General features: G+C 45.4%; 2 protein-coding genes across 2 annotated transcripts in view; one reads left to right on the forward strand and one right to left on the reverse strand.

Annotated features, from left to right (window-relative positions):
- Positions 1 to 5534: 5534 nt before the first annotated feature.
- LOC111233285 (histone-lysine N-methyltransferase SETD1B-like) lies at positions 5535 to 10434 on the forward strand. The gene is made up of 6 exons (XM_022761062.1): positions 5535 to 5548; positions 6451 to 6695; positions 6769 to 8649; positions 8730 to 8831; positions 10045 to 10107; positions 10363 to 10434. The coding sequence occupies exons 1-6, from the start codon at positions 5535 to 5537 to the stop codon at positions 10389 to 10391; spliced, it is 2334 nt and encodes a 777-aa protein (XP_022616783.1). The 3' UTR covers positions 10392 to 10434.
- A 1005-nt stretch (positions 10435 to 11439) lies between these two features.
- Positions 11440 to 12376, reverse strand: part of LOC111233286 (glutamate decarboxylase 1-like) — an 11350-nt gene continuing 10413 nt past the window's right edge. The window contains exons 14-16 of the mRNA XM_022761063.1: positions 12220 to 12327; positions 11923 to 12012; positions 11440 to 11613 (exon numbers count right to left, since the gene is read on the reverse strand). Coding sequence (XP_022616784.1) covers positions 11440 to 11613; positions 11923 to 12012; positions 12220 to 12327 — 372 coding nt within the window. The remainder of the gene's footprint in view (positions 11614 to 11922; positions 12013 to 12219; positions 12328 to 12376) is intronic.

Genomic DNA, 12376 nt, shown 5'->3' on the forward strand with positions numbered 1-12376 from the left:
GTGTGGTGCTCACTGGTGACGGCCTTATGTAACAGTGTTTGGCTGTTTGTTAGTGTCTCTACCAACACTCCTTTGTTAGAGTCCTCATCATCACAAACCATTAGCTGGATGGTCTTTGTCGGAGAGTTGGCCATTAAACAGCTAAATAGCTATTCTGTCTCCGTCTCTTTCAGTGTCTGAAGAGTGGGTCGTGGGGGGTGGGTTGTAGGTGGGGGGGGGGCTGAGGCTTAGAAGGGACAAAATCAAACAACAAACAGACACAACCACAAACTTGGATGAAATGAGATGTAAAGGTCTTTGGATAAAAGCTTGAGATAAATGCAGCTGTATTGGAATCATACAGTTATTCAGTCAGCTTATTCGAATTTGCCTCCCAGCATGCATTGCAATAAGGTTAAAATCTTTTTTTCCTCATGTGAAAAGAGTTTGATGATGGAGGCTGTCTGTACTCCAGACACCTGCACATCTGCTGCCATTTGCAAATCCAATATATAAATATGTTGAATATCCATATATGAAATATATGTAGATATATAAAATAAAACCATATAGTGACATATATGACTTATGTTACATAATACGCATCCATCCCACAGCCTGTCGATAATAACAAAAAACATACATAAGCATATAGAATTTTTATATGTTTGTTGTTTTAATAAACTTGCACATATGAATTAAATACATATCATTAACATATATATGGTTGAAACATATTAAAAATCATTTACATATTCAAATTGTACCATGGGTATTTCACACATGTTAGAAAAACTTGAGGAACATTTAAGTCATATATTACATTTCTGGTCCTGGCCTGAATGTGACAGCTGACAGCAAACACAGAAAATACTGAAAGGTTTGAGTTGTTCCAACTTGGCATCAGTTAACAGACGTGAAATTACACAGTGGATAAACTCAAACCCTGAACCTCAGAAAGCTGCTTCAGCTGCAGCATCAACACACACACACACACACACACACACACACACACACACACACACACACACACACACACACACACACACACACATCTGGCTATGTGATTTTGTTTCAGTGAACTCTATGACTATTCAAACTTCTCCTGAGGCAGTAACTTTATACTTGTGGTACTAAACTCTTATTAATGTTCTCTTGTGACCTTTTGTCAGAAAATCACAACTTTCTTTATGGTAACTTTCCGATTTTAGTCTTTAAAATCTGTTTTTGTTCCCAACAGAGACGGATGCACTGAGTTGTTTGTGGTCCTGTTAGTGGTCCTGGTCCTGCTCAGTCCTGTTAATGGGTCCACTGGGTCTCTGGTCTTTCATGTCCTCGTCCACCGTCTGATGAATGTGGACAGGATATTAATGAGAGGACAGATGACCCAGAACAGGCAGCAGCTCCACACAGCAACAAACATGGCTAACAATGTCACGTCCACTTCAAAGAGTTAGTGTGTGTGTGTGTGTGTGTGTGTGTGTGTGTGTGTGTGTGTGTGTGTGTGTGTGTGTGTGTGTGTGAATGGGCTCTCTGCTTCACACACTCAGTCACTGTTTTGCATGGACAGGGAGGAGAGAGAACCAGGTTGTGTTGAACATGGAGGTTGTGTTAACCCTCTGAGGTCGACGGATGTTTCTATTAATATCTTTGTGATAGTTCAGTGAGGGAATATGGTTTAAATGTTGTTACAATCTGTATATGCTCCACTTTCTCTTATGTTATTTTTTTTGCAAGATCAAACGTGACTCACAGCCTTTAAGTGATATTACAAAATTTCATTTGAGGCATTTATTATCCATTTATCTACTATTTTTTATCATATATTGCACAATTTTATGAACCTATAGACTTATAACTTATAAACACATTTGAAGCACCAAAACAATGCATCCACAAAATATTTCACAAAATATTTGAAGAATTTCAAAAACTAGGCTTCAATTTTTAAGCATTTGGGTCTAATGATCTGTTTATCATTATAGAAAGAGCTGAGATCTGAACATTGTGATATAAACACTTGAGTGTTGTGTTGTAAGTTCCCTTTAAAATGTGAAAGAAATAATGTTGAAATCAAGAAAATGCCCTCAGACCTCAACATGGAGGTTGTGTTGAAGGTGGAGGTTGTGGAGGTCGTGTTGAAGGTGGAGGTCGTGTTGAAAGTGGAGGTTGTGATAAAGATGGAGGTTGTGTTGAAGGTGGAGGTTGTGATAAAGATGGAGGTCGTGTTGAAAGTGGAGGTTGTGATAAAGATGGAGGTTGTGTTGAAGGTGGAGGTTGTGATAAAGATGGAGGTTGTGTTGAAGGTGGAGGTTGTGTTGAAGGTGGAGGTTGTGATAAAGATGGAGGTTGTGTTAAAGGTGGAGGTTGTGATAAAGATGGAGGTCGTGTTGAAGGTGGAGGTTGTGATAAAGATGGAGGTCTTGATAAAGATGGAGGTTGTGTTGAAGATGGAGGTCGTGTTGAAGGTGGAGGTTGTGATAAAGATGGAGGTCTTGATAAAGATGGAGGTTGTGATAAAGATGGAGGTTGTGTTGAAGGTGGAGGCTGTGTTGAAGGTGGAGGTTGTGTTGCTGCTGATAATATGTGCAGACTGTGTTCTGCTGTGACTAATCCTCTGTGTTAAATCCAAATATTACATAAGGAGAGGATTCCCTCACCAACTTCCTCTCTCTCTCTCTCCCTGCCGCCCCTCCCCCAGCTCCACAGTAACACACAATGCCTCTCTCTCCACGGCTGAGTGACAACTGTAACCATGGCAACTGCATGTTCATATCATAAAATATGGAAGAGGGATTTCTGACCTGTGGATGTGACACACTGCCGTGGATCATGACAGTGATACACGGACTCCATGAGGACTATGACCTTTAACCTTCCCAGCTGAGATCCGTGTCTGTTCGTCGCTTTGGTTACAGACGTTTCGGGGAATGTGGGAGGACGGACCTCACAGTCTCAGACGAACTCCTGGTGTAGGATAGAAATGTTTGCTTACACCTGTTAGATCTTTCCCTCCCCTCGGAGCTGCAGGTCTCGCTCCAGCTGATGTCTGCAGAAATCGTGCAGGATGCGAGGACATAGTTTAACCTCCGCCCACACATATTACCCACAATTACCCATAAAGCTCTGCCTCGCCTCCAACCAGTTCAAAATGCAGCAGCTACAGGCTCCTTACTGGTTCAAACAGACGACATCACATCACTCCTTATTTCCCTTTATGGTATCTTTATTTCATTCCTTATTGTTTTATCTCTTTACAAATGTTTTTTTTATCTGTTTCTATTGTTTTTATTTCCTCTATCACTTCTTCGCCTTATTTTATTCCACTGTTACTTCCTGCCTCTCTATGCCTCTTTATGCCCTTATTTGTATTAATCTTTTTATCTCATTCTGTTTTGCTTAATGTTGTTTTGGTGCCTTTACCTCCTCTGATTATTCCCCTTTAACTGCTGACATCATGTTTGTTGTTGGGTTCTTGTGTTGCTGTTGTTGTTCGGGTTCTTCTGCCGTTGTTCTCTTGTATGTTTGTGCTTTTATGTCAGAGCACTTTATAAACCCTTGTTTTTAAAGGCGCAATATAAACGAAGGAATTATTATTATTACATATTTAACTGCAGTTAACCATAGCAACAGCACTCGTGACGAGGACACAGCTTTCCCATATGGTCAGCGGAGCAGACTGTGTATAAAATATAAATGACTTTTCGCTCGTCGTGTCGGCTCCGATTTTTGTGATTGGCAGGAAAAAATATGCAATTAACCCAGTTTCAGGGGTGGATGCGCTCGTCCTCCATCTTGGTGGAAGTGAGGTCATGAGGTCATGTTTGCGCTGACTGTGGCGGAGCCCGAACAAGTCGATCTGCACCGGAGGAAACCCCGAGCAGCGATCTTCTTCACGTTGTTCACGGTGTTTGGTTTCTGTCTCGTCTCACGGACGTTAGCAAAGGTCAAACTGTAGGAACAATCTGTTTCTTCTGAACGTGTTTACACTGCCAATATTGACACTCAGATAATACAGCAAACACAAACACACTAAACCTCACAAGACTCCAAGACTGCACTGTAAATCTCCAACGACCCGTCGGACACAGAGGGGCAAAGTCAGAGAGAAAATACCTGTAGGTTTTTATGAGTGTGGATCACATGACTGATAAGATCAACTCCGTGTGGCGTTAATGATCCAAGTCCAAAGGCTGTTAAAGAGACTCCAGATCTATATGATGTATGTTGCACATGAGAGAGACAGAGGACAGTGAGGCAGTCAGCGTTTGTCAGAATGATCTTCAGGGTAACTACAGACTTTATTGGCGTTCAATTCTATATTAAAGTTGAATAATTAAATAAACAGTTACACAATGATTCATTAAATGTGCAAATAAATTCTGCATTAACAAACACTGTGCAGCTGCTCCGTCGATCACAAGAGGAACTAGGTCGTATCCCTCCGCCACGCGGTTCTAGTGTCAGGTAACTTCCTGTTGATCCAGAGTCGTATAAAATATGAACCATTGGTGTGAAATTTTGTCATAATTGCTGTGTGAAATCTTGAGTAATGACCTTTGACCTTTGACCCCCAAAATCTAATCAGTTCATCCATGAGTCCTGGTGAATGTTTCTGCCAAATTAGAAGAAGTTCCGCCGAGACGTTACTGAGATATCGTGTCCAGGAGAACGAGGCCGCCGCTCCGACTGTCGGAGGAATAAAAACTGTAAAAAAAAAAAAAAGAAAAAAGTGACACTTTATCAAATATAAAACTCACATTTTAAAATCATCTGGTTCAAATAAGGAGCCGAAAAACACCAATAAAGTGTCTGTGGCTTAAAACTAAACAAAAGATCAATGTCACACTGACACATGATCATACAGGATATGATGTCATCAACAGGCGACCAATGAAACGTTACCATGATTAAAATCACTGATTTCTCCGGTTTGAGAATTGATGGAAACATTTGGGAGAATGTAAGAACACAACTCAACAACATGTAGAACACAGGTCCAGATGTTTTTAGATGTTTTAATGTGTAAAAGTTACAGATTTGAACTTTAATGAGGAATTCATCATTTAAATTAAAGTAAATATATTGATTCAATTCATCAATTTATGACGACGACAGTATGAGTCTATGAATAATCTGTAGATCACTCCAGTGACTCTGACTTCATGCAGCTGAAAATAATGGTAATAATAATTTGGGGGTTGGAGCCATTTAAAGAATCAAAAATCATTAATTAGATTTTAAATCAATGTGAAATCAAACAGGGAGGCGAGCACCGGAGTCATGTGACCGCACCTGACAAGACGGTGACTTGACACTGAGAACAGACCTGTGACTGACTGGCCTCTGGCTCCATCTAGTGGCGCCTCGCCCTGACTGCAGGAGGCCTCAGGGTGATCCCAGATCAGCTGATGCTGCTCACACCTGTGTGATGAGCAGCTACTTAAACTCAGGTGTGTCCGCTCCACACTTTCACTCTCTTTGCTCATCGCTCTGTGTTTCTCACGTCCTCCTCCTCAGCCAGGTAAAGTGACTCCGCTCTCTCTGCCGACAACATGGGGAAGTACAGGTGGAGGGTTTGGACTCGTGGTGTCTGGGTGGCGGCAGCAGTGATGGCAGCTGGTCAAGAGTTAAATATTAAATTAAAATAAATCCTCTTCAGTGAGTCAGTTCAGTTGCTTAAATCCTGAATGTTTGAGTCTGACAGACGTTCGACTCCCAGGAACTTGTTCCCTGAGGTTAAATCAGAAGTGACATGCAGTTTTAATCAAATATAAAGAAGGTGACCAAAACAGAGACATTGCCAGAGTGCAGCTGTTCCTAACCCACAAACATGCTGAAAAACTTATTCATGCTCTTGATTCTAACAGATTATTGCATCGCTCTTTTTGCTGCTGCTGAACGACTCCAGGTCATTCAGAACCGAGCTGCTGGACTTTTACCAAAAAAACAAGGAGAAGCTGATTACTCTGGTTTTTAGCTTCACTTCACTGGCTCCGTGTCTTTTAGAGACGATGTCCAGGTCTTTGTACTTCCTGGTTCAGACCGGCCTATATAATCCTGCACGAGCTCTCAGATCTTCAGCTTTTAAAGTCACACAGTTTTACACACAAGAAAACAGGCAGTGCAGCGTTTTAACTACGATCCCAAACTATGGAAAACAGCTGGAAACCTGATTATTCAACTTTTAATTCATTCGCTCATATTTTACTTTTCTTCCTGTTTTTTGTTTTTATTATCATTTACATATTTTATCATCTTGTCTTTTTAATGTCTATTTTCATCGTCCTTCAATCTGCCCTCATTTTATTGTAGTATTTTATTTTTTTATTGCAAAGCACTTTGAGTGACTTCTTCTTCTTCTTCTTGAGTGAAACAATCTAACATTTACCACATTGTTTGTGTGTGTGTGTGTGTGTGTGTGTGTGTGTACACCTGTCTAACACACCTTTCCTCCTCCGCCCTGTGTAGGTTGAATATGACTCTTCAGGGACCGAATGGCGGGAACCTGCACTCCAGCAGCGGCGTGCCGAACCCTGGGCAGCAGGATCCCAGACTGCAAGGCGGTCTAGATCCAGGACCTGCACCCCACCCCCAACACCCCGCCCCCGCCCGCCCGGTCTTCTACGTACATGCTCCGCCTCCGCTCCCTTTCCTCCACTACCAGTGGCCCGTGCCCTTCTCTTACAACCCCTTTGCGGGCTTCCCAGGCATGGGTGAGTGTGAGGACGTGACTCTTTACCTTGTTGTTTTAAAACTTGAACCTTGACCTCTGTTTGTTTCTCTCAGGTTATGGTATGGTCATGCCCCCGTTCCCTCCTCCTCCCCCCTACATGGAGGCTCCATCCTACGTTCTCCCCCACCCTCACGTCCAGGCGGTTGACTACAGACGCTTGCTCCACCCCCAGCCCCACGCTCCCTGCGCCCCCTACCAGAACCAGACCCGCAGAGTCCGCCCGCCTCACAGCGTACCCGTCAGAGAAACGGTGAACTCCGAGGTCCAAACAGAACCGCCGCACAGAGGCACGGGTGGTTATGGCGGGGGGAGCCTGATTGTCGGCTCAGACTCTGGGCACGGAACGGCCTCCAGCTCTCCGTCTTCAAGCTCCAGCTCCCAAAAAGGAGGCTCTGCTGAGGTGGAGAACTACACCTTACCTGGCGACGCAGAGGACGTCCAGGTGAAGAAGAGCGGTACAGGTAGCCCCGTCGCACGCCGCTTTAACGTCCCGGATCCTGCTGCAGCGAAGACGGTCTTGTCTCGTATCAGAGCAACTGAAGAGACGCAGAAGAGCCGTAAAGATGGCGTCGATCAGGAGAACGCCCCCCCCTGCAGGAACCGTCGCTGCGACGTGTGGTCGGCGAGCTCCCCGGACAGCATGGTCCCGGTGTGCAGCTCCTCCCAGCAAGAGGACGAGGCCGTCAAAGAGAGACGGGTCTCTATTCCCGACATCCTGATGAGCTGGGGAGGGGGCACGCCGCAGGAGACCATGCTGAAGACGGCAGGTGAGGAGCCGCCTCAGAAGAACCAGACGGACCCGGCGGCGGTGGCGTCTGACGGCGATGAAGACGCTGATGAAGACGTTGCGTGTATCCTGAGTTCTAAGGACAGTGAAGCCCTCTTCAAGATCCTCAAACTGCCTCCCGCTCTTTATGACCTCCTGTCAGAGTCCAGAGGAGACGACGAGCCCGTGGAGTCGCTGGACTCTGTGAGCCGGTGTCTCCCCTGCAGAGAGGAACTGATGCGTTCACTGAACAAATCCCACAAGCTCCCGGACGACGAGCAAACGACCGGCGACGAGACGAGTCTACACGAAGACACCGCGGACATCATTCCTTATCAAATGCCTCTGAGCGGCTGCCGGTCCAGGAGGAACGTGAACGAGTCTGTTTGGTCTGTGGAGTCTCTCGCCCCGTTTGTCCCCACCAAGGAGTGGCTGCTGCAGAACGGCATGTTTGAGCCTCAGGTCATCGTCGAGATGACGGAGGAAGCTGAGAACTGCAGACACTCCACCCAGACTGACAACCCGGCCGTCAAAGCTGACAGGCGGACCCGCAGGTTGTCCTCCTCCGACTCCGCCCCCATGTCGGACAGCTGGCTGATCTTCAGCACGCCGGCTGAGAAGCCGAGTCCACCGAAGAAGCCAGAAATGGCGAGTGACATTTCCGCCTCTGAAGCGAGAGGAGCGGAGGAAAGCCGGAACACGACTCCTTCAGAGAAGGACCCCTCGGCTTCCCCGGCCCGCCCGCAGAGGCAGATAACTGTTTGTTCTCCCGCCGCGGAGACTGTGGATGAAAATGGGTCTTCTGAACCCGAGGCTAATCGAAGCCCAAACCAGGAATCTCTTATTTTAAACGAGCGGCGGGAGAATGGCGCCGGCTCTCCTGAGCGGGAAGCGACTCTGCTCTTGAGCTCTGCAGCAGGAGAGAGAGTCTCGTCTACAGGTCACCTGACCTGTAGAGGGGACGAGGTGGACGACGGGGCGTGCGGTCGCGAAGAAGTCCGAAAGGAGCAGCTGTGCGTCCCGAAGGTCGACCAGAAGACGTCTGAGGTGTCTCCGTCAAAGGGACATTTAGTGGACTGTGGCGTCCAGTGCAGCGAGCTCAGGTGTGCGTGTGAAGAGTCGAACGGCGGCGCGGCGCCAAACAGAAGGCATCCTTTCAAATTCTCAGGTGATGATTTTTAAAATTCGGCGTGTTGTGTGTTGGCTGTGCTCTCTGTGGCGTCGCTCTGACTCTGCTCCGTCTCCTAGATACGAAGAGGGCGAGCGGCGGGAAGGACGAGGGAACCTGCAGGAACGCACACGTGCAGAAAAACCACAAGAGGCACGGTCAGTGGAAGAGCAGAGGTTCAGGTAACGCCGCCATCATCATCATCATCATCATCACTTCAAGCTCAGTGTGGTTTATGACCAAACACCTGCAAAATAATCCCCGATAATGACTGATATACACTGATCAGTTTATTAGGAACATGTAGATCAACCTGATGGAGTCTGATACAACAGTCCTGCAGTAAATCCTCCTTCATGAAGCTGATAATGTTTTTATTAAAATAGTTTCCGACAGTTGTTGATGATCATTATAGAGGATGTAGTGTTTGGAGGTGTTTCTGATATTTACCTGCATTCACTGATAGAACTGGGGTGGATAAAATAATAGAAACACCTGAGTGTCCTTTATACAGCAGTAGTTTTGTGTCGACGTATCGGTTCCAAATATCTGTTATCGGTCTCCTTGATTATCGATAATCAGTATCGGCCCTGGAAAAGAGTATCGGTCGGTCTCTCGTCTTAAATTGTTGTTTTTCTTCATTTCAATGTTTATTTAATTTTTAATCCACGTTTTCTGCATCGTGCACCATCAAACTAACTTCCAACAAGCTATACAAGATTTTCTAATCTAAAGCTTACGTTGATCATTTATAGTTATATTGTTGTTATGTGCATATTTTATTTTACTATATATTTCTATATTTTAATGATTTTAGTTTGTATTTTTAACATGTGCTGCCAAACTGAGTTTAATTGTTTTTAATGCAATGACAGTAAAGAATCTATATTCTGGTGAAGTAAATGTTAAAGTTAATTCCAGTGATTTTTGCTGAGAGGATGGACGTGGACGTTACGCAGAAGAAGCTCGTACAGAGCGGAGCAGGTCTGTGCTGCAGACAGCATGTAGCTGCAGGACTGATATAAAATGTGTTTTTAGCTTTTTGTTTGTTTCTGAATATCGTCTTTTAATGACGGATCAGTCCCGGACTGTGACGTCAATCGTGTCAGAAGAGAGAATAACAATGAAAACAAGGACAAAATATTTAGAATATAATGTGTTTTTTTAATAATCCGAAAAAACCGAGTGAACATTTTAATGCAAAGTAATGTGAGTGACGTCGTTCTGAACACAACTGAAATCCAGACAGTCCGTCACCTGAAGGGGAGGTTAACTGTGGGGGTGTGGTTTGAGCTTTGAGTGACAGAGAGCGAAGCTGAGCCACACCCACCTGAACCCAGTAAGAGGAGCATGAGGAAGAAAACACAGGTGTGTGTGTCTGTCTCATGTCCGCAGAGAAGCACGGCAACCAGCAGGAAGTCTACTACGGATACTACGGCAAACCTGGGAAATCTAAAGGTGAGAGCCGATCAAATACAATTTAAATCACTAATAGATGATGAATATTAACTATTAACCCAGTTACACTGCAGGTCTTTTAATTAAGTTTCTACCCACATTAATCCACTTTACTCAGACATGATCCTTTCAGATTAAGGCCTGGTGAACAGCTTGACTTTATTTTGAAACCGAGGTGTCAGACTTTTATTTTGGAAAGCTCTGTTCTTATGTATAATGATTTAGTGACTTAACAGATCCGTTTCTTCCCTGTAGGTGGAAATGGAAGAAATCCACGGAACTGACTCTGACCCGTCTCCATGACAACACTGTCTTTTTTTTTTTTTTAAATTAATCAATTTAATATTAAAATGAATTTAAAATGTAATAATGCTATTTTTCAATAAAAAGTTTTCTACAAGTCATTTGTACATGTTCATTTTTAAACACGAGGTTTAAAACAAAGTGTGGGTGACGAGATTCCAGTTTCACTTCCTGTTTTGTTTTGTTTTTTTCCCTTGAAAAGCTGCCAATCAGAATCCTGCAATCAGCACCTGTAACTTCAGAGCTGAGCGACTGAAACAGAAAAGCTTTAATTGTCCTGGTGCTGAGAGAGAGAGAGTTTGTTCTCTAACAGGTGATGACGGGGAATAAACATGTTGAAGGGACAGTTCAGGTTTGTTGACGTGTTGTGAGGTAACCACAGTCGGTACATCACCTACGGAGCGCACTGTACTACACCGCAGGTCAGCTGAGTGAAAGCGACGTAATACAGTGTACTTGTGCGTAGGAATACGGTAGTTCAGCGGTTGCAAAATGTAGTGCCAAAAAGTGAAATTATTCCACATGAAGCTTTATTTAAACAGATGTTGGATCGTCTGAATGGGTGTTTTTAAAAGTGTCTAAAACAGGTTTTTCCTCTTGGCCCCGCCCACAGCAACACATCACTCTACCTGTAACTGATGCCACGCCCTTTAATAATCTACTGTAGGTAACGTACCGACTGTTTGAGACTAACTCGCACAACGCCACGTCAACAAACCCGAGCTCTCCCTTTAACATGAACATCAGCAGCTGAACGGAGGGTGAACTCGACAGCGTCTAACTAATAATACAATTAAACATGTTCAGACCTCTTGACTCTAAAACCTTTAATAACATGTTGGCTTGGTTCACTGACTCACGCTGCCTGTGCAGAGCTGCAGATGTGCAGAGCTGCAGATGTGCTCCAGCTGTTTGACACCAGTGCTGTACAACGAGCTAAAGTAATGTGGCGGCTGCAGAGCAGGAAGTCTGGTCTCAGTCTGACGAACTCATTTCCTTCAAGGTGAGACCGGACAGTCGTGTCAGAGGTCATAGGTCACGGCCCAGCCGGGCGATCTCGTCCAGCAGGAAGTCGACGTCCTCCTGCTGCGTGGCAGGGTTGGAGAACACACACCTGAAGAAATTGACCCTGGCTCCCAAAGGCTGATAGCCAATCAGAACGGAGCCCTTCTCCATCATCCTGGCTTTGATCCGAGGAGCCACCTGCAGAGACAGATCACCGTCAGACCCCCCCCCCTCTAGAGACACTTACCGGCGTCACGCTCTTAATTATCACTATAACCGTCATCACATGACTATCACATGACAGAGTGGGCGTGCAGCAGGTAAACAGAGTCCTGCCGCCGGTCCCTCATGACACAGACGGCGATAACACTGATAACAACCGTGGGGGTCATTTTGGTCACTAATTATCACGGTACTGAATCTCTGTACTGTTTCATGTCTAACTGTAAATATGACATCACTCTGCAGCAGCGGAGCCCCTCCCTCTCTGCGGCGTCCCGGACTGACCTGATGGAGTCTGGAGTCTCGGTCCGGTCCAGGCGGCAGGCCTCTCAGACCGGGGGGGATGTACCAGAAACACACGTTACTGTGCTCTGGCTGTGAGAGAGGCAGAGACACACGTGTCCAGTCAGACGTTAACGAGACAAACACCGTCGGTCCAACGTGTCACAGCGGCGCCGTGGAGCGTGAGACTTCAGGTCGCATCAGCTGTAGCTCATCTTTATTACATCACTTAGATTCTTATCAATCATCTCAACAAAAGTCAGATCTGACGCTGAGTCCAGATGGAGAATCTGAACTTACCTTGTCTTTAAAGACCAGCTCAAAGTCGCTCCTCCTCTGCAGCTGATCGTGCAGATACTCGGCGTTCTCCAAGCATTTGTTGATCTGAGATCCAAACCCCTGTGAGCCCTGAGAGAGGGAGGGAGGGAGGGAGGGAGGGAGGGAAGGAGAGAGAGAG

Source organism: Seriola dumerili, unplaced genomic scaffold (assembly GCF_002260705.1).
Source record: "Seriola dumerili isolate Sdu_G_001 unplaced genomic scaffold, Sdu_1.0 BDQW01000383.1, whole genome shotgun sequence".
Taxonomy (NCBI): Eukaryota; Metazoa; Chordata; class Actinopteri; order Carangiformes; family Carangidae; genus Seriola; species Seriola dumerili.